Source organism: Ranitomeya imitator, chromosome 4 (assembly GCF_032444005.1).
Source record: "Ranitomeya imitator isolate aRanImi1 chromosome 4, aRanImi1.pri, whole genome shotgun sequence".
NCBI classification, from domain to species: domain Eukaryota; kingdom Metazoa; phylum Chordata; class Amphibia; order Anura; family Dendrobatidae; genus Ranitomeya; species Ranitomeya imitator.
In genome coordinates this window covers 359,516,281-359,542,977 of record NC_091285.1, presented here as the reverse complement: position 1 = coordinate 359,542,977, position 26,697 = coordinate 359,516,281, and the positions used below count along the sequence as shown (strand labels likewise).

Sequence of the window (26,697 nt, the reverse complement as noted above, 5' to 3'; positions counted from 1 at the left end):
TTAAAGGGGTTGTCGGGCCTTAATGTCACCCTGACTGCAGACTTGTGAATCATCAGGTTGTGCACTCTGTGCTGGGAGTGGCAGCCATGTGACCACATGTGTGGGACTTGCACACATATAGTCATATGCTGACTAGATGGGTGCAGCATCACTCAATGCAAATTTATTAATTGAGGTAGGATTCGGTCTAGTTGCAATGTTGCCGTAAGTATGCAAATCATATTTTTGTGGTCACATGACATCCAGTTCCTGACATCTGAGAATCCTCACATGACTTGTTGCTTAAGACCAGTCAACCCCTTTAAATTTGAACTTTGCCTGGAAAAGCATTTGTATATAAAAGATGTGATTTCAGTAGGGGAAGGAAGGCTATGAAGGTAGGGATACTTGGGGACATCTTTCTTTGCTGTTGGATATTTTGAAATGGCTAGGCCTCACCAATTATATTTTTACATATTGGATATAGAATGGAGAATATGCCTTGTGTAAGGACTAGAAGATTAACTTTTCTTTTAAGTATAACAAAATCATGCTGTGTTTTAACTGATGTGTTTCTAACAGAGTTATATGCAGAAGAACAAAAAAATATTAAAAGCTGCAAAAGACCTGCAACCTGAAACATTTTTAATCGAATATAGAGGAAAGTTCATGCTTCGGGAGCAGTTTGAAGCTAATGGCTACTTCTTTAAAAGGTAGGTTTGCTTGTCTTGTTTAAAGGAAAGAAAATAAACGTTAGATAGGACATCCATTCCTTTTAAAATAAATTGACTTCTTTTTCAGTGATACAAGTGTTAAGGAAACTACTAATTTAAAACATTTTTTTCCCCGTAAATTGTGATAAAATCTTAACATGATCACTTACAGTTTTAGTACATTAGTGAATTCTTGGTATCAAACTTTCCAAGATCAAGCTCCATGGATTTAATCAAACCAAGAGGTTTGTCTCACTTTTTTTTTTTTTTGAAGGGCTATAATCATTTTAATATGCCGTCACTATTTGATTGGAGGAGCTCTGACTTCTGAAACCCCCTCACAATTCACAGTGAAGGAGCTATAGAACGAATTATATTGTATATTGATAGCATTGGAGACCACAGTACCACGAGTACACCGCCACCTGAGGAGGTTGTTTCCGTCCATCGACAACAAAAGCAACAGACCTATTTCCCTAATCAGAGGAACTCTAATGACCTCTTCAAAGAATCGGAGCTGCCTTGGGCACATGCCTTCCTCCAAATGGTAGGAGGTACTTTTTCTTTGGGGAAATTGATTCCTCGGGTACTCCACTACAGCCTCCACCATGCCTGTATTGGAAATGGCATCACTAAGTGCGAACTGGATAATATTGACACAGATGGCCTTCAAAATTGCATGCATGTAGAAAACCTGCTTTCCCAGAATTGAGCGCATCTTGACTAGCACTTGGCCTCCTACAAAAGGTTTTGAGGTCCTCTTCCCTTTTTTGAAGGAACCTGGTTGCTTGGTAATCTATTATTCACCATCGGTTTTCTTGTGGTGTCCCCCAAAGACCTTTGGATAATGGATTGATGCCTTCTTCAATTCAATCTTTATAACAGCAAATTTTGCTTGCACCCGTTTTTGTCACAGCATAGTCCAGAAGTTTTTGTTTTGTTTTTTTCTTCTGTCCAGTCTAACCCTAACCAGCTGCACCATGGCTTGACTATAGCAGCTTCACAATAGGACCACCTGGTCCTTTCCTCAGTGACTGCTAGTTTCCATATTTAATTGCAAGACTTCCCTTCACACTGCTCAGTTTGTCTCAAAATCTTGCACCTTGTGTTCAAATATGCCTTTTTTTATCCTCTGTTAGCTCACCTCTGCTTGGGTCATTTGGAATTGATTCATCTAGAATCCCACTGTGGAAAGAGTGCCTGGTTTCCCTAGTGCCACAGGTGTTTACAGCTATCCATGCACTCCCGAGATTTTCCTTGCTCTCCTCTTGAGGATGACCTTAAATATGTCTTTTGTCCAAACATTGGGGTCCTGCATGGCTTGTCTGTGGCAAGACCTTTAGAACTTCCACTTCAAAGACCTCATCAGCACAAGGACAGATGGAAGAGTTGACTCCTCTTCTCATTCATGGGGACGATGCCTGGATTGGGGAAGTCGTAGTAATAGTCTCCATCAAGGACTTAAGCAGATCCATTTTTTAATTGTGGATGGTTTATATACAGGGTGGACCATTTATGTGATTACACCTGGGTGGGCCACTTATAAAGTTGCATCCAAAATGGCCGAATTCAAAATGGCCGCCCTGGTCACCACCCATCTTGAAAAGTTTCCCCCCTCGCATATAGTAATGTACCACAAACAGGAAGTTGATATCACCAACCATTCCCATGCTATTTAGGTGTATCCATGTACATGGCCCACCCAGGTGTATCCATATAAATGGCCCACCCTGTAGATTTCTGCATGTCCCAAGTTTTCATAATGTATATCTGTTCTGGTAGTCACACCGTTGTTTACAAAGATGCTTTTCGCTCAGGTTGCCAGGTCACTTCAGAGATCTTGAATTTAAAAAAATTGACCGTCACATCCAGACATAGAATAAATGTGAACAGGTGCTGAACCTAGAGTCACCAACTCGTATAAAGTCAAATGAATAAGGCAGCAGACTGCGGCGCTAAAACATGCAAACATGAAAATTGAACTGCATTACTGCACTAGAAATCTGAAAAAATGAGAGCGTTTAGCGCATAAATTGGCCAATTTGTGTACCTGGTGGCCACATTAGGGCATCTCTCTTATACTCCAGAAATCTTGATCACTGATTGTCCTAGAGTCATATTTGAAGCTGCTAATTGTAGTTGCTAATTTCTCACTGGCGCAAGCGTTTCCGAAGTCCACATCCTGAAGTCGAACAACTTGGCCCCATATTGATTCTTCCAATAACCTCTAGATTCATCCAAGAACCTCTAGATCCAGGCAAATGATCATGCTTCAGAAATTTCAATCAATTTTACTTGCTTGTCCTGCCTTAATTGCACCATATCTGCCAGTTCCATGAACCTTCAAGGAGAACACGCCTATCTCTCTTTAGGCAGAGTTCTCTCTTTCTCTTACACATCATTGGGGGACACAGGACCATGGGTGTTTATGCTGCTGCCACAAGGAGGACACTAAGTGAATATAGAAAGATTAACTCCTCCCCTGCAGTATACACCCTCCTGCAAGCTCTAAGCGAACCAGTTCTTGCTTAACCCCTTCCCGACCTGTGACACAGCGTATGCGTCATGAAAGTCGGTGCCAATCCGACCTGTGACGCATATGCTGTGTCACAGAAAGATCGCGTCCCTGCAGGCCGGGTGAAAGGGTTAACTCCAATTTCACCCGGCCTGCAGGGACAGGGGGAGTGGTAGGTTAGCCCAGGGGGGGGGGGGGGGTGGCTTCACCCCCCCGTGGCTACGATCGCTCTGATTGGCTGTTGAAAGTGAAACTGCCAATCAGAGCGATTTGTAATATTTCACCTAAAAAACTGGTGAAATATTACAATCCAGCCATGGCCGATGCTGCAATATCATCGGCCATGGCTGGAAACACTGATGTGCCCCCACCCCACCGATCGCCCCCGCCCCCCGATCTGTGGGCCGCTCCCCTCCGTCCTGTGCTCCGCTCCCCCGTCCTCCTGTCCTCTCCCCCGTGCTCCAATCACACGCCCGTGCTCCAATCAAACCCCCCCGCACTCCGATCACCCCCCCGCACAGCGATCCCCCCGTGCTCTGATTCCCCCCCGTGCTCCGATCCCCCACCCCGTGCTCCAATCTACCCCCCGTGTTCCGATCCACCCCCCCCCCGTGCTCCGACGCTCCCCCCGTGCCCTGATCTCCCCCCCCCCCCCCCTTATACTTACCTCCCGGGATCCGTCCGTCTTCTTTCCTGGGCGCCGCCATCTTCCAAAATGGTGGGCGCATGTGCAGTGCGCCCGCCGAATCTGCCGGCCGGCAGATTCGTTCCAAAGTGAGTTTTGATCACTGAGATAGGTTATATCTCAGTGATCAAAATAAAAAAAAATAGTAAATGACCCCCCCCCCCCCCCCCCCCTTGTCACCCCCATAGGTGGGGACAATAAAAAACACTAAGGTTAGAATGGGGTTAGGGATAGGTTTAGGGGTAGGGTTAGAGCTAGGGTTAGGGTTTCGGTATGTGCACACGTATTCTGTTCCTCTGCGGATTTGATAAATCCGCAGTGCTAAACCGCTGTGGATTTATCGTGGATTTACCGCGGATTTTCTGCGCATTTCACTGCGGTTTTACAACTGCGATTTTCTATTGGAGCAGTTGTAAAACCGCTGCGGAATCCGCAGAAAGAAGCGACATGCTGTGGAATGTAAACCGCTGCGTTTCCGTGCAGTTTTTCCGCAGCATGTGTACAGCGATTTTTGTTTCCCATAGGTTTACATTGAACTGTAAACTCATGGGAAACTGCTGCGGATCTGCAGCGTTTTCCGCAGCGTGTGCACATACCTTTAGAATTAGGCTATGTGCACACGGTGCGGATTTTGCTGCGGATCTGCAGCGGATTGGCCGCTGCGGATTCGCAGCAGTGTTCCATCAGGTTTGCAGTTCCATGTAAACATATGGAAAACCAAATCCGCTGTGCCCATGGTGCGGAAAATACCACGCGGAAACGCTGCGTTGTATTTTCCGCAGCATGTCAATTCTTTGTGTGGATTCCGCAGCGTTTTACACCTGTTCCTCAATAGGAATCCACAGGTGAAATCCGCACAAAAAACACTGGAAATCCACGGTAAATCCGCAGGTAAAACGCAGTGCCCTTTACCCGCGGATTTTTCAAAAATGATGCTGAAAAATCTCACACGAATCCGCAACGTGGGCACATAGCCTTAGGGTTTGGGTTGGAATTAGGGTTGTGGTTAGGGGTGTGATTAGGGTTATGGCTACAGTTGGGATTAGGGTTATGGGTGTGTTGGGGTTAGTGTTGGAGTTAGAATTGAGGGGTTTCCACTGTTTAGGCACATCATGGGTCTCCAAACGCAACATGGCGCCACCATTGATTCCAGCCAATCTTGTATTCATAAAGTCAAATGGTGCTCCCTCAATTCCGAGCCCCGACGTGCGCCCAAACAGTGGTTTACCCCCACATATGGGGTACCAGCATACTCAGGACAAACTGCGCAACAATTACTGGGGTCCAATTTCTCCTGTTACCCTTGTGAAAATAAAAAAATGCTTGCTAAAACATCATTTTTGAGGAAAGAAAAATGATTTTTTATTTTCACGGCTCTGCGTTGTAAACGTCTGTGAAACACTTGGGAGTTCAAAGTGCTCACCACATATCTAGATAAGTTCCTTGCGGGGTCTAGTTTCTAAAATGGGGTCACTTGTGGGGGGTTTCTACTGTTTAGGCACACCAGGGGCTCTGCAAACGCAACGTGACGTCCGCAGACCATTCCATCAAAGTGCATTTCAAAAGTCACTACTTGCCTTCGGAGCCCCGACGTGTGCCCAAACAGTGGTTTACCCCCACACATGGGGTATCGGCGTACTCAGGACAAACTGGACAACAACTTTTGTGGTCCAATTTCTCCTGTAACCCTTGGGAAAATAAAAAATTCTGGGCTAAATAATTATTTTTGAGGAAAGAAAACGTATTTATTATTTTCACTGCTCTGTGTTATGAACTTCTGTGAAGCACTTGGGGGTTCAAAGTGCTCACCTCACATCTAGATAAGTTCCTTGCGGGGTCTAGTTTCCAAAATGGGGTCACTTGTGGGGGGTTTCTACTGTTTAGCCACATCAGGGGCTCTGCAAACGCAACGTGACGCCCGCAGAGCATTCCATCAAAGTCTGCATTTCAAAACGTCACTACTTCACTTCCGAGCCCCAGCATGTGCCTAAACAGTGGTTTACCCCCACATATGGGGTATCAGCGTACTCAGGAGAAACTGGACAACAACTTTTGGGGTCAAATTTCTCCTGTTACCCTTGGGAAAATAAAAAATAGCGGGCTAAAAAATCATTTTTGAGAAAAGAATTTTTTTTTTAAATTTTCATGGCTCTGCGTTATAAACTTCTGTGAAGCACTTGAGGGTTCAAAGTGCTCACCACACATCTAGATTAGTTCCTTTGGGGGTCTAGTTTCCAAAATGGGGTCATTTGTGGGGGATCTCCAATGTTTAGGCACACAGGGGCTCTCCAAACGCGACATGGTGTCCGCTAATAATTGGAGCTAATTTTCCATTTAAAAAGCCAAATGGCGTGCCTTCCCTTCTAAGCCCTGCCGTGCGCCCAAACAGTGGTTTACCCCCACATATGGGGTATCTGCGTACTCCGGACAAACTGGACAACAACATTTGTGGTCCAATTTCTCCTATTACCATTGGCAAAATAGGAAATTCCAGGCTAAAAAATCATTTTTGAGAAAAGAAAAATTATTTTTTTATTTCATGGCTCTGCATTATAAACTTCTGTGAAGCACTTGGGGGTTTAAAGGGCTCACTATGCATGTAGATAAGTTCCTTGGGGCGTCTAGTTTCCAAAATGGGGTCACTTGTGGGGGAGCTCCAATTTTTAGGCACACGGGGGCTCTCCAAACGTGACATGGTGTCCGCTAAAGAGTGCAGCCAATTTTTCATTCAAAAAGTCAAATGGCGCTCCTTCCCTTCCGAGCCTTACCATGTGCCCAAACAGTGGTTTACCTCCACATGTGAGGTATCAATGTACTCAGGAGAAATTGCCCAACAAATTTTAGGATCCATTTTATCCTGTTGTCCATGTGAAAATGAAAAAATTCAGGGTAAAAGAATTTTTTTGTGAAAAAAAAGTACTTTTTCATTTTTACGGATCAATTTGTGAAGCACCTGGGGGTTTAAAGGGCTCACTATGCATGTAGATAAGTTCCTTGGGGCGTCTAGTTTCCAAAATGGGGTCACTTGTGGGGGAGCTCCAATTTTTAGGCACACGGGGGCTCTCCAAACGTGACATGGTGTCCGCTAAAGAGTGCAGCCAATTTTTCATTCAAAAAGTCAAATGGCGCTCCTTCCCTTCCAAGCCCTGCCGTGCGCCCAAACAGTGGTTTACCCCCACATATGAGGTATCAGCGTACTCAGGACAAATTGGACAACAACTTTCGTGGTTCAGTTTCTTCTTTTACCATTGGGAAAATAAAAAAAATGTTGCTGAAAAATCATTTTTGTGACTAAAAAGTTAAATGTTCATTTTTTCCTTCCATTTTGCTTCTGCTGCTGTGAAGCACCTGAAGGGTTAATAAACTTCTTGAATGTGGTTTTGTGCACCTTGAGGGGTGCAGTTTTTAGAATGGTGTCACTTTTGGGTATTTTCAGCCATATAGACCCCTCAAACTGACTTCAAATGTGAGGTGGTCCCTAAAAAAAATGGTGTTGTAAAAATGAGAAATCGCTGGTCAAATTTTTACCCTTATAACTTCCTAGCAAAAAAAAATTGGTTTCCAAAATTGTGCTGATGTAAAGTAGACATGTGGGAAATATTATTTATTAACTATTTTGTGTCACATAACTCTCTGGTTTAACAGAATAAAAATTCTAAATGTGAAAATTGCGAAATTTTCAAAATTTTCGCCAAATTTCCGTTTTTATCACAAATAAACACAGAATTTATTGACCTAAATTTACCACTAACATGAAGCCCAATATGTCACGAAAAAACAATCTCAGAACCGCTAGGATCCATTGAAGCGTTCCTGAGTTATTACCTCATAAATGGACACTGGTCAGAATTGCAAAAAAACGGCAAGGTCTTTAAGGTCAAAATAGGCTGGGTCATGAAGGGGTTAATGTCTGATTTTCAGAACCCAACGGTTTTATTTTATTTTTACTTTTCTGTAAGTTTATATTCTTTAATTAACGGAGTGAAGGGGGCGACAGATCCTTTCAAGGTTCCGATCTCCCCCGAATCATCAACAGGCGAGAATGCGGAGAGTTCCTCCCCGTACCCTCTCCTGCGACGTGGGAAGCCATGCCTGAGCTCACTTCAGGGGCGACGGTTCGTTCGAGTCCCGATCTTCCCACACCAGCAGCAGGCGACCACATAGAATGTTGCCTCCATGTATCCTCTCCTGGAGCCGGACATTCTGCCCAATACGGAGGCCCCCACTATGGCGTCTGTGCAGCCCTCACCTCATCACCACTGACTTAGCGGATGATGGAAGGCGGCAGAAAGACTCTCTCTACCCCCCTTGTTTATGGTGTTGGTGGATTGAGAGTGAATACCAGCCTGCAGCTCCGGCTCTTCTACACGTGAGTAGGACTGCAACTGGTTGTGAAGGTTCAGAGGGGTCTTGGTCCCTGGGAGGGGGAGGTGTCTGTGTCTGGCAGCCCTCTCTCTACACTGCTCCAACTCCTTCTTCCCTGGCCCCAACCCATTCCCCAGCTCCTGACAGGCTTGGCGAGTGCGGCGGTGTAAGGTCGCATCTCGCATCTGGGCCTGGACATAGCCGGTTTCTGGCCGGCACAGGTTGCAGATCTGACGGGCGCTGCGGCGGGCGACCGCGGCCCGCACTTTCCCTGGCTCCAGAAATGTAGTCCCCGGCTTCTCGCCGGGATAGGCCGCATTTTACGGCCCCACCTTCTGGGGGTGGCGCCGCCTTTTGTGTTCTGGCGCTTCTCGTCTCAAGCGAGAAGCTCTTTCCTTATCTCGGCGGCCATATTCCTACACCCCCAGCACTGCAGCAGGATCAGCAGTGGCGTTCTTCTCTGGGCCTGGACACAGGGACAACAGGAGCAGCGCTGACAGAAGTGCTGAGGGGACACAGACAGCGACACCTCCCCTGGGGACTCAAGACTCAGGACCTGTGTAAGCTGCAGAATTTTAGCTTACCCCTTCCACTGCACGTACATCCTCCCTCTATCTCTGGATGCAAAGAAACAGGGTACACTATGTCTCAATCTTAAGGTACCTTCACACTGAACGATATCACTAGCGATCCGTGACGTTGCAGCGTCCTGGCTAGCGATATCGTTGAGTTTGACAGGCAGCAGCGATCAGGATCCTGCTGTGCCATCGTTGGTTGGAGCAGAAAGTCCAGAACTTTATTTCGTCGCTGGACTCCCGCAGACATCGCTGAATCGGCGTGTGTGACGCCGATTCAGCGATGTCTTCACTGGTAACCAGGGTAAACATCGGGTCACTAAGCGCCGGGCTGCGCTTAGTAACCCGATGTTTACCCTGGTTACCAGTGTAAACATAAAAAAAACCCAAACACTACATACTTACATTCCGGTGTCTGTCCCCCGGCGCTGTGCTTCTCTGCACTGTGTAAGCGCCGGCCGGAAAGCAGAGCACAGCGGTGACGTCACCGCTGTGCTTTCCGGCTGGCGCTCACAGTCAGTGCAGAGAAGCACAGCGACGGGGGACAGACACCCGAATGTAAGTATGTAGTGTTTTTTTTTTTTTTACGTTTACGCTGGTGACCAGGGTAAACATCGGGTTGCTAAGCACTGCTCTGCGCTTAGTAACCCGATGTTTACCCTGGTTACTAGGGGACTTCGCATCGTTGGTCGCTGGAGAGCTGTCTGTGTGACAGCTCTCCAGCGACCACACAGCGACGCTGCAGCGATCGGGATCGTTGTCTAGATCGCTGCAGCGTCGCTAAATGTGACGGTACCTTAAGACTTCCAAAAAGACTAACAAGACACACACTGTTTTTTGCTTCATGTACCACTTGCAAGGTTTCTTTGCCCCGGGGCCACAATACTGCGGTCTGCATGGCCTGTGACCCGGTAACTACCCATGAGCCACCTGTCATTGATACCGACCCCAGCCAGCCTAGTCCCCCTGAGTGGGCCACTTCTCTCTCACGGTCCATGGATTCTTTGGCCAAATCGATAGACTCTCTCCGGGACCCTTCCTCTAGTCAGGGCATCAGTCTGTTAGTTTTGGAAAACCCGACGGACAAATCTCTTTATCTAGCAGGGGTCGTACTTTATCAAAAAGTGCTCACGCTTCTAGGAAAAAGACACATCCTGCGAACCTCCTCGTGCTTCTGCCTCCGAGAGTTCGCCTTCTCGTTCCCCTTTTCCAGGGGTTGGTAGCGAACATGATTCAGAATACGAATCTGATGCGTCCTTTGATCAGGACTCTCAAAATGATCAGTAGACACTTGATTCCCTCATTGAGTCAGTCAACCAGGCTCCGAGGGTGGACAAGGAACTCATATCTATTCCAGACCACGCCGTGTCCTTTAAGAGGACTAAACGCCCTCACAGGGTGTTTGGCAACCACCCCGAGTTTAGGGACATTGTCGAGAGACATAGGGACCGACCGGAAAAACTCTTCACAGGGCAGAAGCCCATGGAGTCTAAATATCCCTTTGCTCCTGACTTAAGAAAGAATTGGTTACATTCCCCCCTCCCCTCAGTGGATCCTACCGTATCGTTTGGCTTCTAAAACTCTTCTCTCCTTGTCCGATGGCGCCGCCGTTCACAGACCCAGATCACGCAGATCCTCTATAGTGCGGTATCCGGTGGAAACCAACAAAGTAGGCGGTCGTCTGCTTTTGTTCCGTCAAGCCTGGCTCTCTGTTGTTCACGACGAGTGGGTCAGCGATCTAGTGTCCTCCGGATACAAAATTGAGTTTTTGTCTCTCCCACCAATGCGCTTTTTCCTGTCTTCTCCTCCCAAGGCAAAGGCAGAAGCATTCTTCCGAGCCTTAAATGCCCTCAAAAGAGACTGGGTCATTATCCTAGTTCCGCAAAATGAAAGGTTCAAGGGTTTTTACTTGAACCTTTTTGTAGTCCCCAAAAAAGACGGAACAATGCCGCCCATACTGGACCTAAAACAACTTCGTCAGAGTGCAACGTTTCAGAATGCAATCACTCCGTTCTGTCATCGCCTCAATGGAAAAAGGAGAGCTCTTAGCGTCCATAGACATCCTGGACGCTTACCTTCACATCCTGATTTTTTTCCCCCCTCATCAAAGATTTCTAAGATTCGCAGTTTAAGACAAACATTTTCAATTCGCTGCCTTGCCCTTTGGCCTCGCCACCGCAACCAGAGTCTTCACCAAGGTCATGGCGGCTGCCATGGCCATCCTCCACGCTCAGGGGGTGGTAGTGCTACCGTATCTAGACGATACCCTGATAAAGGGACCTTCTTTTCACGCCTGCAAGGAGTGTGTGAGCATCACAATAAATACGCTTTCTCGCCTGGGCTGGAAGATAAACTTCAAAAAGTCCTCGCCAGTAGCAACTCGGCGAATTTCCTTTCTGGGAATGATCCTGGACTCTTCCTGGGGGTTGGTGATCCTCCCACCGGAAAAGCTCTTAGCCCTACAGCGGGGCACTCAGATGCTCTTCCGCTCTTTTCTGCGCTCTCTACGTTTCAGCATGAGAGTTCTTGGTAAGATGGTAACGGCTATAGAGGCGGTTCCATTCGTTCAGCTACACCTCCGCCCCTTGCAACATGCGCTTCTGGCGGCTTGGGACAGGAATCCGTCCTCTCTCGACCATCGATTCCATCTCTCTCAGCGTGTCATAGACCCTCAGGTGGTGGACATTGAAGTCTTCACTGAATCGGGGGAAGTCCTCCTTGAATCCCAGGGAAATTGTACTTTAACCCGGGGGGGTTGGGGGAGGCTGGCTTTGCCCCTCCTTGGCTACGATCGCTCGGGTGACCACTTTGTCACCAACCCCCAGATCTGATTGGAGCTAGCGTCCATGTGACACTAGCTCTCCATTCAGATGTGGGGGGGGCGGAAGCTGTCCAGCTTCATGGCGTCTGTGGAAGCTGAAAAACGAGGTGCTTGCTGCTTGCCCAACCACATACCTTGATTGCCTCCGCCAGGTACTCCCCTCTTCTGCCCTCCGCTCCCCCTGCCATCCAATTCCACGCTCCCCCGACCTCCGCTCCCTCCCCCTGCCTCGGCGATCACCCCCACCTGCTGGTGCTGGCTCCATCTCCTGCATAGCCTCAGACCCTGCCTCCCTGATCTCTCCCTGCGATGCTGATTTGCCCCGCTGATCGCCCCCATGCCCCAGTTTTCCCATAAGGGTTAGAGTTGGGCTAAAGCTAGGGTTAGGGTTGGGGCTAAAGTTAAGGTTGGGATTAGGGGTAGGGTTGGGGGTAGAGTTAGGATTAGTGTTGAGATTAAGGGTAGGGTTAGGAATTAGGGGTAAGGTTGGGTTTAGGGGTAGGATTAGGGTTGGAGTTAGAATTGGGGGTCTCGGCGTACTCGGGACAAACTGGAAAACAACTTTTGGGGTCCAATTTCTCCTTTTACTTGTGAAAATAAAAAATTGGGGCCTAAAAAAAAATCACATTTGGGGGGAAAAATATGTATTTTCATGGCTCTACGTTACAAACTTCTGTGAAGCACTTGGGGGTACAAAGTGCTCACCACACATCTAGATAAGTTCCTTGGGGGGTGTCTAGTTTCCAAAATGGTTTTATTTGTGGGGGGTTTCTACTGTTTAGGTACATCAAGGGCTCTGCAAACGTAACATGATGCCCGCAGACCATTCCATCAAAGTCTGCATTCCAAAAGGTCACTACTTCCTTTCCGAGCCCCGAAGTGCACCCAAACAGTGGTTCCTCCCCCACATATGGGGTACCAGCGTACTCAGGACAAACTGAACAACAACTTTGGGGTCCAATTTCTCCTGTTACCCTTGTGAAAATAACAAATTGCGGGCTAAAAAAAAATAAAATCATTTTTGAGGGAATTTTTTTTTATTTTCACGGCTCTGCGTTATAAACTTCTGTGAATCACTTGGGTGTAAAAATTGCTCACTATACATCTAGATAAGTTCCTTTGGAGGTCTAGTTTCCAAAAAGGGGTCACTTGTGGGGGAGCTCCAATGTTTAGGCACACAGGGGCTCTCCATACGCGACATGGTGTCCACCAATGATTGGAGCTAATTTTCCATTCAAAAAGTCAAATGGCGCGCCTTCCCTTCCGAGCTCTCCCATGCACCCAAACAGTGGTTTACCCCCACATATGGGGTTTCAGCGTACTCGGGACAAATTGGACAACAACTTTTGGGGTCCACTTTCTCCTTTTACCCTTGGGGAAAATTAAAAAAAATTGTTGCTAAAAGATCATTTTTGTGACTAAAAAGTTAAATGTTCATTTTTTTCTTCTATGTTGCTTCTGATGCTGTGAAACACCTGAAGGGTTAATAAACTTTTTGAATGTGGTTTTGAGCACCTTAAGGGGTGCAATTTTTAGAATGGTGTCATTTTGGGGTATTTTCAGCCATATAGACCCATCAAACTGACTTCAAATGTGAGGCGGACCTCAAAAAAAAAAAAAGTTTTGTAAATTTTGTTGTAAAAATGAGAAATCGCTGGTCAACTTTTAACCCTTAACTTCCTAACAAAAAAAAATTTGTTTCCAAAATTGTGCTGATGTAAAGTAGACATGTGGGAAATGTTATTTATTAACTATTTTGTGTCTCATAACTCTCTGGTTTAACAGAATAAAAATTTGAAAATTGCAAAATGTTAAACATTTTTGCAGAATTTCCAATTTTTTAACAAATAAACGCAAAAATTATCGACCTAAATTTACCACTAACATGAATAATAATAATAATAATAATAATAATAATTTTATTTATATAGCGCCAACATATTCCGCAGCGCTTTACAAATTATAGAGGGGACTTGTACAGACAATAGACATTACAGCATAACAGAAATACAGTTCAAAACAGATACCAGGAGGAGTGAGGGCCCTGCTCGCAAGCTTACAAACTATGGGGAAAAGGGGAGACACGAGAGGTGGATGGTAACAATTGCTTTAGTTATTCGGACCAGCTATAGTGTAAGGCTCAGGTGTTCATGTAAAGCTGCATGAACCAGTTACCTGCCTAAGTATGTAGCAGTACAGACACAGAGGGCTAATACTGCATAAAGTGTATGAGAACATGATGCGAGGAACCTTTTTTTTTTTTTTTTTTTTTTTTTTTATTATAAATAGGCCACACAGGGATCGTTAGGTTAATGCATTGAGGCGGTAGGCCAGTCTGAACAAATGAGTTTTTAGGGCACGCTTAAAACTGTGGGGATTGGGGATTAATCGTATTAACCTAGGTAGTGCATTCCAAAGAATCGGCGCAGCACGTGTAAAGTCTTGGAGACGGGAGTGGGAGGTTCTGATTATTGAGGATGCTAACCTGAGGTCATTAGCGGAGCGGAGGGCACGGGTAGGGTGGTAGACTGATACCAGGGAGGAGATGTAGGGTGGTGCTGAGCCATGGAGTGCTTTGTGGATGAGGGTAGTAGTTTTGTACTGGATTCTGGAGTGGATGGGTAGCCAGTGTAATGACTGGCACAGGGTAGAGGCATCGGTGTAACGGTTGGTGAGGAATATGATCCTGGCTGCAGCATTCAGGACAGATTGGAGCGGGGAGAGTTTTGCAAGAGGGAGACCGATTAGTAGAGAGTTACAATAGTCCAGACGAGAATGAATAAGTGAAACAGTCAGAGTTTTTGCAGAGTCGAAATTAAGAAAAGGGCGAATTCTAGAAATGTTTTTGAGATGCAGGTAAGAAGAGCGAGCCAGTGATCGGATGTAGGGGGTGAATGAAAGGTCAGAATCAAGGATGACCCCAAGGCAGCGGGCATGTTGCTTTGGAGTAATGGTGGAACCGCACACGGAGATGGCAATGTCAGGCAAAGGTAGGTTAGTAGAGGGAGAGAACACGAGGAGTTCAGTTTTTGACAGGTTTAGTTTCAGATAGAGGGAGGACATGATGTTAGAGACAGCGGTAAGACAATCACTGGTGTTTTCTAAAAAGGTCGGTGTGATATCGGGAGCAGAAGTGTATAATTGGGTGTCGTCAGCATAGAGATGGTACTGGAAACCAAATCTACTGATTGTTTGTCCAATAGGGGCAGTATACAACGAGAAGAGTAGGGGGCCTAGGACTGATCCTTGAGGAACCCCAACAGTAAGGGGAAGGTGAGAGGAGGAGGAACCAGCAAAACATACAGTGAAGGATCGGTCAGAGAGATAGGAGGAGAACCAGGAGAGAACGGTGTCCTTGAGGCCGATGGAGCGGAGCATAGTGAGGAGGAGCTGATGATCCACAGTGTCGAATGCTGCAGAGAGATCCAAGAGAATTAGCATGGAGTAGTGACCATTAGATTTAGCTGTTAGTAGGTCATTAGAGACTTTAATGAGGGCAGTTTCAGTAGAGTGTAAAGAGCGGAAGCCAGATTGAAGAGGGTCGAGAAGAGAGTTATCTGAGAGATAGCGGGTAAGACGGGAGTGGACCAGGCGTTCGAGGAGTTTAGAGATGAAGGGAAGATTAGAGACAGGTCTATAATTAGCGGCACAGTTTTGATCGAGGGATGGTTTTTTAAGTAATGGATGTATGATGGCATGCTTAAATGAGGAGGGAAAAATACCGGAAGTGAGGGAAAGGTTGAATATTTTTGTTAGGTGAGAGGTGATAGCCGGGGAAAGGGACTGGAGGAGATGTGACGGAATGGGGTCACTGGTGCAAGTGGTCGGGCGAGAAGATGCAAGGAGCCTGCTTACTTCTTCTTCTGTAACTGCTTCAAAGTCAGAGAGTGAACTAGATGCAGTGGGGGAGGGAGGACAGTGCATGGTATGAAGAGATTGGGAGATGATTTCCTGTCGAATGTGGTCAATTTTTTCTTTGAAGTAATTGGCCAGATCGTCAGCACGGAGATCCGTGTTTGGGGCCTGCTCTCTTGGGTTGAGTAGGGACTGGAACGTGTCAAAGAGACGTTTAGGGTTATTGGACAGGGAGGTGATGAGGGTGTTGAAGTAGGTTTGTTTGGAGAGGTGAAGGGCAGAATTGTATGTCTTTAGCATGAACTTATAATGGATGAAATCTTCGGGTAGATTAGATTTTCTCCACAGACGTTCTGCGCACCTGGAGCACCGCTGCAGGAAACGTGTTTGCAGCGTGTGCCACGGTTGTTGCCGTCTGTGCCGAGTTGTTTTATGTATAGGAGGAGCAGCTTCATCCAGAGCATGAAGCCCAATATGTCACGGAAAAACAGTCTCAGAATCGCTAGGATCCGTTGAAGCGTTCCTGAGTTATTACCTCATAAAGGGACACTGGTCAGAATTGCAAAAAATGGCCAGGTCATTAAGGTCAAAATAGGCTGGGTCATGAAGGGGTTAATCAGGGCATTTAGAATTTTCCTATTGGCTATGGAAGCCCACCGGCGTTATGATTTTCTTTTCCATATCCCTGGTGTGCGCCTCAATACAAGTGTTTTTTGTTTTTTTTGTTTTTTTCAAGTGGATTGATCTGCAGTTTTGGGTTTTTTTCCCCCCTCTCTCCTACTGCTTTTTGCATTAAACTAAGCTACCTAGTGTCTGAGGAAAGTGTAGAGTCCACGGGGTTGAGCCAAAAGTTTGCTGTCTGGCGGCAAGGTGTGTGCCCACAGCACTGTCACCAAGTTTATTCAACGAGAAAGGGCATTTGTATTAAGCACACCATTAAAAAAAAATAATAATAATGTTCCTGCACATCGGTCCTTTTGTTAACTTGTACAGAGAAGTGTGCAGCTTTCATGAAAAGAAAATTGCCTAGCTTACATGTAGTGTCCATGTAAGAAAAGAATAACCCTTGTAAGGTTTCTTCGAGCAAGCCTGTTTGCAGTTAAATCAGTAACTGATAGTCAGCCTATCAAAGATCGGTACTGCAAACTGAAATTTTTATATTTTATTAAAGCTGCTCTCTGATGTTCTGATTTTTTTTATCCTGAAGATTAACTGCGGCATGGCTGAGCTGATGTTCCGAGCTTTGAACTGTCCCATGCCACTAACAGAGGCAGCTTTGACTTTGCAGCTTGTGATAAACACAGGAAGACTGAATCCGACCAACTTCTAGCAATCTGACCAACGTCAAATCAGCACTTGGAAGCTGTATAGCCCATGCCTTGCAAGCATGTGCTCCTTGTCTTGTGCTCCGAGTTGACCTGTAGGATTTTTTTCTATAAGCAGCACGCTACAGAATTAAAATCCCCCTTGTCTTGGGAATGGTGAGGATTTATGATACAAGATAAAATTGCAAAGATACTTGATACAGCATGAGGCAATCATTTAATGGAGAGGTAACTATCTTATAACATCTTAATGGGAGAAGATTTCTATTAAGTAACCCATATACATATGATGCTCCTCTTTCTAATTTGAAAACGGATCATTTTTAAATACATCCTACTAGGGCTCAAGAAAATGCCATGTTGATGCTCAAACACAATACTTTATTCCAGAATGCAGGACAACTGTGACCACTTCATAGTTCTGGCAAGCAGGGCTGTGCCTCATTATGTACATGCTTAGTAAAGTGCAGCACAGATTCCTCTCAACTAGAAGCTTAGATCAGGAACAGAACAGACATTTATAGGACATTAATAACTTTCCCAAATCTTATGAAAAAAATTACATCACAAACTGCATAGAACTACTGTGCCCAATTTATTATATATTTTTGGAGTCGGTCCATTTTATGCCGACTCAATCAAAATAGTCACAGACTCCACAGCCCTGGTGGCAGTTTATAGCTTAGTAATCATTGCATAAAACTAATATGCCTAGTAAATGCCTGTGTATTAGTTTTGACTATACCTTTTTACGTTGACTATTATTCCAATAATCCTTATCAATTTTTTTTTCTTTATAGACCATACCCATTTGTTTTATTTTATTCTAAATTTCATGGATTAGAAATGTGTGTTGATGCAAGGACATTTGGCAATGAAGCTAGATTTATTAGAAGGTCTTGTTCACCAAATGCTGAGGTAAGGAACTCCTTTGTTCTAGATTTACTGTTGGGTTATCATTTTCAAATATTAAAGCTGTAAAGAGAATTGATCAGATATTGAAAACGGGAGGCTTTATGCTGGTATCTGCTCTGCTTTATTATATGAAATAGTGTTGTATAGATAAGTCTTGTTTCTTCATATTGCAGGTGCGGCACATTGTTGAAGAAGGAACAATTCATTTATATATTTATTCAATTTCGAACATTCCAAAAGGTGCAGAAGTCACTATCGCATTTGACTTTGATTATGCAGTCTGGTGAGTCAAATCTGCCGTATTTTTTTTTTTTTGACACTTTCTTGTTATATTTAACCCCTTACCGACATCGGGCGTAATAGTACGCCGATGTCAATAGCCCCCGCTTTTATGTGGGCTCAGGCGGTAAGCCCACAACTTTTCCGGGACACGTCGGCGATTGCGATCCACCCACGGCTATTAACCAGTTAAATGCTGCTGTCAAACTCTTGACAGCGGCATATAAATCTCCCTTCCAGCCATCGGGCCGGAAACCCGCGCATCGGTGACCCCGTCACATGATCGGGGGTCATCCGGTCATCGCCATGACAACCAGAGGCCTCTATGGTTGTCAGTGCCGGATTGCTATGAGTGCCACCCAGTGGTCAGCTCTCATAACAAGTCAGCGATTCAGCTATACAGAGTTGAACTGATCATCGACTCTATGTAGCTGAGCCGATAGTTGTGCCAGCTTCTAGTCTCCTATGGAGACTACTGAAGCATGGCAAAAGTGAAAAAAAAAGTTTTTAAAAAATATATAAAAGTTCAAATCACCCCCTTTTTCTCTATTCAAAATAAATCAATAAAAAAAATCGCCGTGTTCAGAATTGCCCAATCTATCAATAAAAAAAAAGGATTAGCCTGATCGCTAAACGGCGTAGCGATATATATATATATATATATATATATATATATATATATATATATATATATATATATATATATATATATATATATATATATATATATATATATATATATAAAAAAAAGGCAGAATTACGGGGTTTTTTTTTTGTCGCCGTGACATTGCATTAAAATGCAATAATGGGTGATCAAAAGAACGTATCTGCACCAAAATAGTATCATTAAAAACGTCAGCTCGACAAGCAAAAAATAAGCCCTCAGCCGACCCGAGATCCCGAAAAGTGGAGACGCTACGGGTGTCTGAACATTTCCAATTTTTTTTAGCAAATTTTTTTTTTTTTCTTTCACCACTTAGATAAAAAATAAATAAAATTTAGACATGTTTGGTGTCCATGAACTTGTAATGACCTGGAGAATCAAAATGGCAGGTCAGTTTCAGCATTTAGTGTATCGGATCGGAAGATCTGTCCTAGCCACTGGGTCTCCCGACCGAAGGTAACTGTTTTCATATATGCCTATGAGTCAAGTTAGCTACGGTTAGAAGGCACTGGTCATGCTCAGTCTTTTGATTCAAGCACTCAATAAATTATAGTGTCTGTATTCACACACAAGGTTTTCTTAAAACTGTTATGTCATTAGTGCTGATATGTTTTCTTTAAACAGATTTGTTTTAAGTGAAATTACACTTTCATTATTAAAGATTTTTTTTTAAATGCTTATCCACTACTACAAATATAACACCTATACTCTCCTCCTGTGCAAGCTCTTGTCCCTCCACCCTTTGCCAATCCAATTTCTTTTGATGAGTCAACTGCACATGGTGAAATATTGAATCTGTGGTGTTTTGTTTATTCAGCAAATACAAGGTGGATTGTGCATGTCTCAAAGACAATGCAGAGTGCCCCGTGCTACGATGTTCTGAACCAACAGAAAATTTCATCAGTGGTTATGATACTAGGAGAAAAAAAGGAAGAAAAGAAAAGGATACATCTAAAGAAAGAGAATCTCAAAATCAGAACTTTCTGCTAGACAATGATGGTGCCATTAGCAAACTGAAATCCCCAGATAAACAAAGGAAACTTTCCCCTCTTCGACTGTCTATCTCTAATAACCAGGTAATTGTTGCATTACAGTCTGGTGTTTGTGCTTTTGTTCTGCCTACACAAATGTATTTGTGCTGTTGTCCATATTGTGGCATTTAATTGGTATGAAATGGTTTCCACTGAAGGGGAGCAATGAATTTAACAGCCGCTTAAAACCCCATATCAAGCCCCTTGGGAGGATATAGTTTGAGTATTTATTTTTTTACTCAAATTTTTCTATCTGGTCTATTTGATTGTTATTTCTGTATCATACAGTTTAATGCAGATTTCCAACAGTAAAAACTAGATAAAAAAACTTCATTTAGGAACTGTATTTGTAACAATCTGAATTTTGTTTTGGTATTTATGAAAGGAATGTTTCTAAAAATATTCATATCCTCACTTAATTATTAGAGCATATCTTTGTTCTAATCACTTCTTGATTGCCTTACAAAGCAACAAGTACATATTAGGTAGAATTTTATATATAATCTTTCTGGAGGAATTCCCCTGCTGTCCCTTGCCATAAACTATTATATAAAAAGTACCTGTTGATCAGTTGTCAATAGCTGCTGTCAGCTTATTTCTTGCACTGAGAAGATCAATAAGTTATTTCTTCATTAACCAAGCCAGTTCAAGCTTTTCTTGTGTTACTCGTTTTAGCATTAAATGAAATAAAATGTCTCCTAGAGGGCACTTGCTACATTTGACTAGCTGATTTTAAACTACATAATGTAAAAGGCCGTTATCTGGTTTCTGAAAACTTTTTTCTCTTGCTTGTTTTTAACCTTCCTTCCCAGGGTCCAGCGCAGTCTCTGTTGTTGCTCCCAGTGTGGTGTTGTCTGCAGCGCTGACATCATGTAAATAGTAGTGATGAGCGAGCGTGCTAGGATAGTGTTATCCGAGCACGCTCGTGTCCTAATTGAGTATTTTCAGCATGTTCATAAAATATGGTCAAGTCTCCGCAACTGCTTGTCTTGTGGCTTTTTGACAGCCGCAATGGATTGCCTAACAATTATGCAAGCTCTGCTTGTGTTGCTGCTGTCGAACAGCCGCGAGACGTGCAGAGGCAGCAACTCAATTATATTTTTCGAGCAGTCTGACTATAACTGAGCTCTGCTTAAGTTGACAGCATGAGCTTCAAAGTGCTCACTGATCAAGACACCAGGAGCAGCAACAGAGACTTGGCTTTGGACCCTGGAAGGGTGAGTAAAGTCTTTTTTTTTTTTTTTCTTCATGTTTGTATTTAAAGCAAACTGCTGTCGGGGAACTAGACCCCCTTTAAGTAAACTTAATGGAAACCGCTTTTTTGCAGTTGATGTCAGCCCATCGAATAGCCATATGTTTTCATGACAGGTGAAGTGCAGTATTACATGTCAACTATTCAGATTAATGACTTTTGTGTAATATATGGACTGTCTGGATCTGCCAGAGTTACTATAATTTTCTGCTTTGTCCTCCAATGCTTTAACTTATAGGTTTCGTGGTGAAACCATTCTAAATCTGCAGGGTTCACAGACTTATTAGTAGACTGTAGACATGGTTGACCACCGCAATTACACCCAGGATTCCTTTAAGACAAAGAACTCTGTGTTCCTGTAAAGTGATTTAAAAAATCTGTATATTTTATTTCAGTTCTCTCATAAACCTTTCAGGAGATCCCATCAGCAGGTCAAAAGTGGCTTTCCAAGGAGAATATTCAGGGATGCAACAAGAATATAAGAGCATAAAGTGTCCACTTTTCATCTGGTGACAGATCATCTGTTACCCCCTTCTTTTGGCTTTTTTTTTTTTATAGGGAACCTGTCAGTAGGATTGTGCTCCGTAACCTACAGACACTGTTATACTAATTAAAATTGCTTGAAAATGGCGCCGACTGCACCTGCGCAGTAGCGGCTATTGGATTTTTTTTGCAATGAATTTCAGGATAACCTCAAGCAAATTAATTTATATAGACATTACATATGCGATCATGCTGCAGCGCACACTCCTCCACAGGCCGCCCCGAAGAGCGAGCATATCATAAACTGAAGATAAAGATCAAACAACCACAAGACTGATTTCATCAACCTAGGTATCATTTTAATCAGTGTAACGGCGCCAAACTGACACTGCGTAGGTTACTGTGCACAATCCTGTTGACAGGTTCCCTTTAGGCAGGATGTAGCTGTTGTAATTTCAGCTACTGTCACTTTTTGCGTTTTACTTGTATAACACTTTTTTTTTTTTTTTTTTTTTTTCAAATGTCAAATCAAATTATTTCCTTTAATGTTTCAGAAACATAAAACAAGTTTTATGTTCACTTTATCAGCGTTCTAAATCTGGAGATTTTTTTTTTACTCTGCATTACGAATTGTGAAGGTGTGGGGTGTTGATTATATACAGCATCTAAAATTACCAAATTAATCTTTTTTTCTATTTGACATTTCATAGAATGTGAAAGGAGAATTAAATTTACCTATTTTTCTCCTACGCCTCATTGGGGGACACAGGACCATGGGTGTTATGCTGCTGCCACTAGGAGTACACTAAGTTAACACATAAAGAATAACTCCTCCCCTGCAGTATACACCCTCCTGCTGGCTCTAAGTGAACCAGTTTCCACCGTTTTTATTTTTATTCTATTTTTTTCCTTTAAAGGAGCGAATGGGGGCGACGGACCCTTTCTTGGTTCCGATCTCCCCCGAACCATCAACAGGCAAGTACGTGGAGCGCTCCTCCTGTATTCCTGCAACGTTGGATGCCAGCCCTGAGCACACCTTATGGGCAACGGTTCCTTCGCGTTCCGATCTCCCCCCTCCATAGCAGGTGACCACATGGAGTAGCCCTCCATCTACCTCTCCTGGAGTCAGGTGCATAGCCGGACATAAATAAATATGTATGGTGTCCGTGCAGCCCCCCCACTGCATCACCACTGATATAGCGGATGACGCAAGGCGGCAGAAGCTTTCCACCCCCTCTTTGACTATAGTGACGGTGGATTGAGCACCTCTCCACCGGATCTACCGTGAGTACACTGCGGGGGCTGAGGCGCTGGGGGGTCCTGGTCCCCGGGGTATGGAAGGTCCGCATCTCTAGCAGGGCATAAAGCCCGGGTCCGTGGGTGGTCCGCAGTGCAGCATTTTTATGAAGGAGCGCGGTTCGGGGGCACGAATAGCGGTCGCGACGCCGCAACCGCAAGTTTTTTAAATTTTGTCCCCGCCTTTTCCCCTTCATACAGGCCGGAGTTTTTAGCCACGCCCACCGGCAATTACCGCCGCCGATCTTTTCCAGCGCTTCTCGTTCCCTGAGAAGCGCTCTCGCAAGATCTCGGTGGCCATCTTGGGACACCCACAGCGCTGATCCTGCAGCGCTGCTTCAGCTCACCTAATCTCCGGATAACTGTCTACAGCCTTCAGGACCATACATTGTGGACCTCCCCTGGGGACTCAAGACACAGGACCTGGGTAAGCTGCAGATACATATCTTAACCCTTCCCCTGCTAGTAAGCGCTCTACTCAAAGCTACTATGTCTCAATCAAGGCCTCAAAAAAAGTCTGGGAAAACCCACACTGTATTTTTCGCTACATGTACCTCTTGTAAGGAACCGTGACCGTTCAGGAACCACCTGTTACTGATACCGAACACAGTGAGCCTGGTCCCCCTGAGTGGGCTACACCCCTTACCCGGTCTATGGCATCCCTGGCAAAAGCGTTAGAATCGTTCCGAGACCCCTCCTCTAACCAGGGCACTCTTACGGACGACGCTTCCAATCCTCAAAACCCCTCGTACTCTAGGGGTAGTACCTCGCCTATGGGCTCTCGCCCTTCCAGAAAAAGGACTCCTGCCATATCCCCAGACCATCACCGAGTTTCGGGTTCTGAGAGCTCCATTTCTAGCTCCCCTTTCATTGGGGCTTGCAGAGAACCTGTTTCAGAGGACGATTCTGACACGTCCCTAGATCAGGAATTTCATCACGATCAGGAGACTCTCGATTCTCTGAGTCAGTGAATAAGGCTTTGAAACTTGAGGAGGAACATTTATCTAAAACGGATCATGCCGTGTCCTTTAAGAGGACCAAGCAAGCTCACAAAGTATTTGCTACTTATCCCGAATTTAAGGAAATTGTTCAATCTCACAGGATCCTTCCCAATAAACGATTCACAGGGCAGAAGCCCATGGAATCAAAATATCCATTTGCCCAGGATCTAAGAAAAGATTGGTCTCAATCTCCCCCGGCAGATCCTCTGGTATCACTCCTGGCTACTAAATCTATTTTTTCCTCTTCGGAGGGCGCCTCTATCAAAAACCCAACTGATCGTCAGATCGACTATATGGGTGCGTTCAGCCTTTGAAGCCTCAGCAGCCGCACTCTTCCTATCTTTTGCTGCTACGTGAGTGGCTAAGGCTATGACCCACTGGACTGAGGTCTTGTCTGCAGCGGTGCTGGATACCGATCTCCCCCCTGGGATAGCAGACCTCGCTACCCAGATAGCCAGAGCTGTAGATTTTGTAGTTACCGCGTCCCTGGACGCTGCTAACTGCTTTGCAAGCAGCAGCAAACGCCATCACCATCCGGAGGTCCTTATGGCTCAGGGACTGGCGTGCGGATTCGGCTTCCAAAAAGTCATTGACTTCTCTTCCATATCGGAGCGGTCGCCTTTTTAGCGAAAAGCTTGACCAAGTAATTTTCGACGCCACTGGAGGGAAGAGTAAATTTCTTCCACAACAGAGGCCCTTTCGGAACCAGCAGCAGCAGGCTCGGTCCCGTTTCCCCCCCCCCGCTTCAACTCAAATTGGTCCTCTACTTCCACATCTTCCGGACCTGGCCGGGCACAAAGTAGGGATAGAGGTCCTCAGACCTTTTACAAACCTTCCCCTTTTTGGAGAGGCAGGCCTAGGCAGTCACTGTCCAGAGGGTCCAGACCGGGCAGGTCTCCCACCCAATGACTCCCTGCGGTATCCGGAGGACACCCTCAAAGTAGGCGGCCGCCTGCTTTCCTTCAGTGACACGTGGCTCTTAGACGTTCACGACGAGTGGGTCCGCGACCTAGTGTCCTCCGGATACAAGATAGAATTTTCCTCTCTTCCACCAAATCGCTTCTTCCTGTCTTCTCCTCTCAGGGCAAAGGCATCAGAGTTCTTCCAGGCCATAAGCTCTCTAAAGGAAGACGGGGTTATTATCCCGGTCCCTCAAAGCGAAAGATTTCAAGGTTTTTATTCAAACCTGTTCATTGTTCCAAAGAAGGATGGTACAGTACGGCCCATACTGGACCTAAAACTGCTGAACAGGTCTGTCAGGGTGTGACGGTTCCCGATGGAATCGCTTCGTTCTGTCATCGCCTCCATGGAAAAAGGCAAGTTCCTGGCATCCATAGACATCCAGGACGCGTACCTCCACATTCCCATTTTACCTTCTCATCAAAGGTTTCTTTGCTTTGCAGTTCAGGAAGATCACTTTCAATTTGCTGCTCTGCCCTTCGGCCTCGCCACCACTCCCAGGGTATTCACCAAGGTCATGGCGGCCGCCGTGGCCATCCTTCATACCCGAGGTGTGGTGGTGTTACCGTATCTAGACGATATCCTCATTCCTCATTAAAGGCCCCTCCTTCCGCAACTGCAAGGAGGCTGTGAACATCACAATAGATACTTTTTCTCGCCTGGGTTGGAAGATAAACTTCAAAAAATCTTCCCCAGTACTGGCTCAGCGAATTTCCTTTCTAGGAATGATACTGGACTCGTCTCAGGGGTTGGTACTTCTTCCCCCAGAAAAGATCTAAGTCTTACAACGGGAAGCTCAGAAGCTCTCCCAACCTCATTCTCACTCTCTTCATTTCAGTATGAGAGTCCTCGGCAGGATGGTAGCAGCTATGGAGGCGGTCCCATTCACTCAACTACACCTGCGCCCCTTACAACATGCTCTCCTGGCTGTGTGGGATAGGAACCCGTTCTCTCTCGATCGGCGTTTTCTCCTTCCCCAGCGAGTCAGACAGTCTCTCAGGTAGTGGACTTTGAAGTCCTCCCTGAATCAAGGGAAGTCCTTTCTCCCAGTACATTAGCTAGTTGTGACAACAGATGCCAGTCTTCTGGGCTGGGGAGCAGTGTTCCACCATCACACTGCTCAGGGACGCTGGTCTCTTCAGGAATCTCGCCTGCCCATCAACATCCTGGAAATACGGGCAATCAGGTTGGCTCTTCTTCAGTTCCAACCCTTCCTGACGGGTCGTCCATCAGCATTCAGTCCGACAATGCCACGGCAGTGGCATACATCAACCGGCAGGGGGAGGGGAAACGCAGCAAGGTAGCCATGTCAGAGGTAGGCCACATTCTTCATTGGGCCAAGGAAAAATGCTCAATGATATCAGCCGTTCACATCCCGGGAGTAGACAATTGGGAGACAGATTTCCTCAGCCGTCAAGGTCTCGACTCCGGAGAGTGGTCTCTCCATCAGGAGATCTTCCACCAGATCTACTGTTGTTGGGAAACCCCAGACGTGGATCTGATGGCCTCAGGCTAAATTCCAAGGTTCCCAACTTCATAGCTCGGTCCCACGATCCGGCGGCCATCGGGGCAGATGCACTTGTTCACCCGTGGCATCAGTTCCAGCTTCCGTACATATTTCCCCCGCTTCCCTTGCTGCCGAGAGTCATCAAGAAGATCAGAGCGTAGGGGATATCAGTAATTCTGATTGCGCCAGATTGGCCGCGCAGGGCCTGGCACGCCGAACTAGTTCAACTAGTCGCCGATGTCCCCTGGCGATTACCAAATCGCACAGACCTGTTGTCCCAGGGCCCCATTTACCACCAGAACTCCAAGGCCCTGTGTTAGACGGCATGGCCGTTGAGTCCTGGGTGCTGACACAGGTAGGCTTCTCTCAAAGTCATTTCTACCATGATCAGTGCTAGAAAGCCTACGTCTATGCGTATATATCATCGCATTTGGAAGACCTTCTCATGGTGCAAGGCCCGAGGTCGCCCTCCCCTT

At 45.5% G+C, this 26,697-nt stretch overlaps 1 protein-coding gene across 5 annotated transcripts in view; it reads left to right on the top strand.

The window, feature by feature from the left end:
• The window catches only part of KMT2E (lysine methyltransferase 2E (inactive)), a 197,802-nt gene that overhangs the window by 113,190 nt on the left and 57,915 nt on the right, over nt 1-26,697 (top strand). For all 5 annotated transcript variants that reach the window (XM_069765101.1, XM_069765100.1, XM_069765097.1 and 2 more), the window contains 4 exons: nt 562-692; nt 17,634-17,751; nt 17,922-18,031; nt 19,509-19,767. In XM_069765101.1, coding sequence (XP_069621202.1) covers nt 562-692; nt 17,634-17,751; nt 17,922-18,031; nt 19,509-19,767 — 618 coding nt within the window. The remainder of the gene's footprint in view (nt 1-561; nt 693-17,633; nt 17,752-17,921; nt 18,032-19,508; nt 19,768-26,697) is intronic.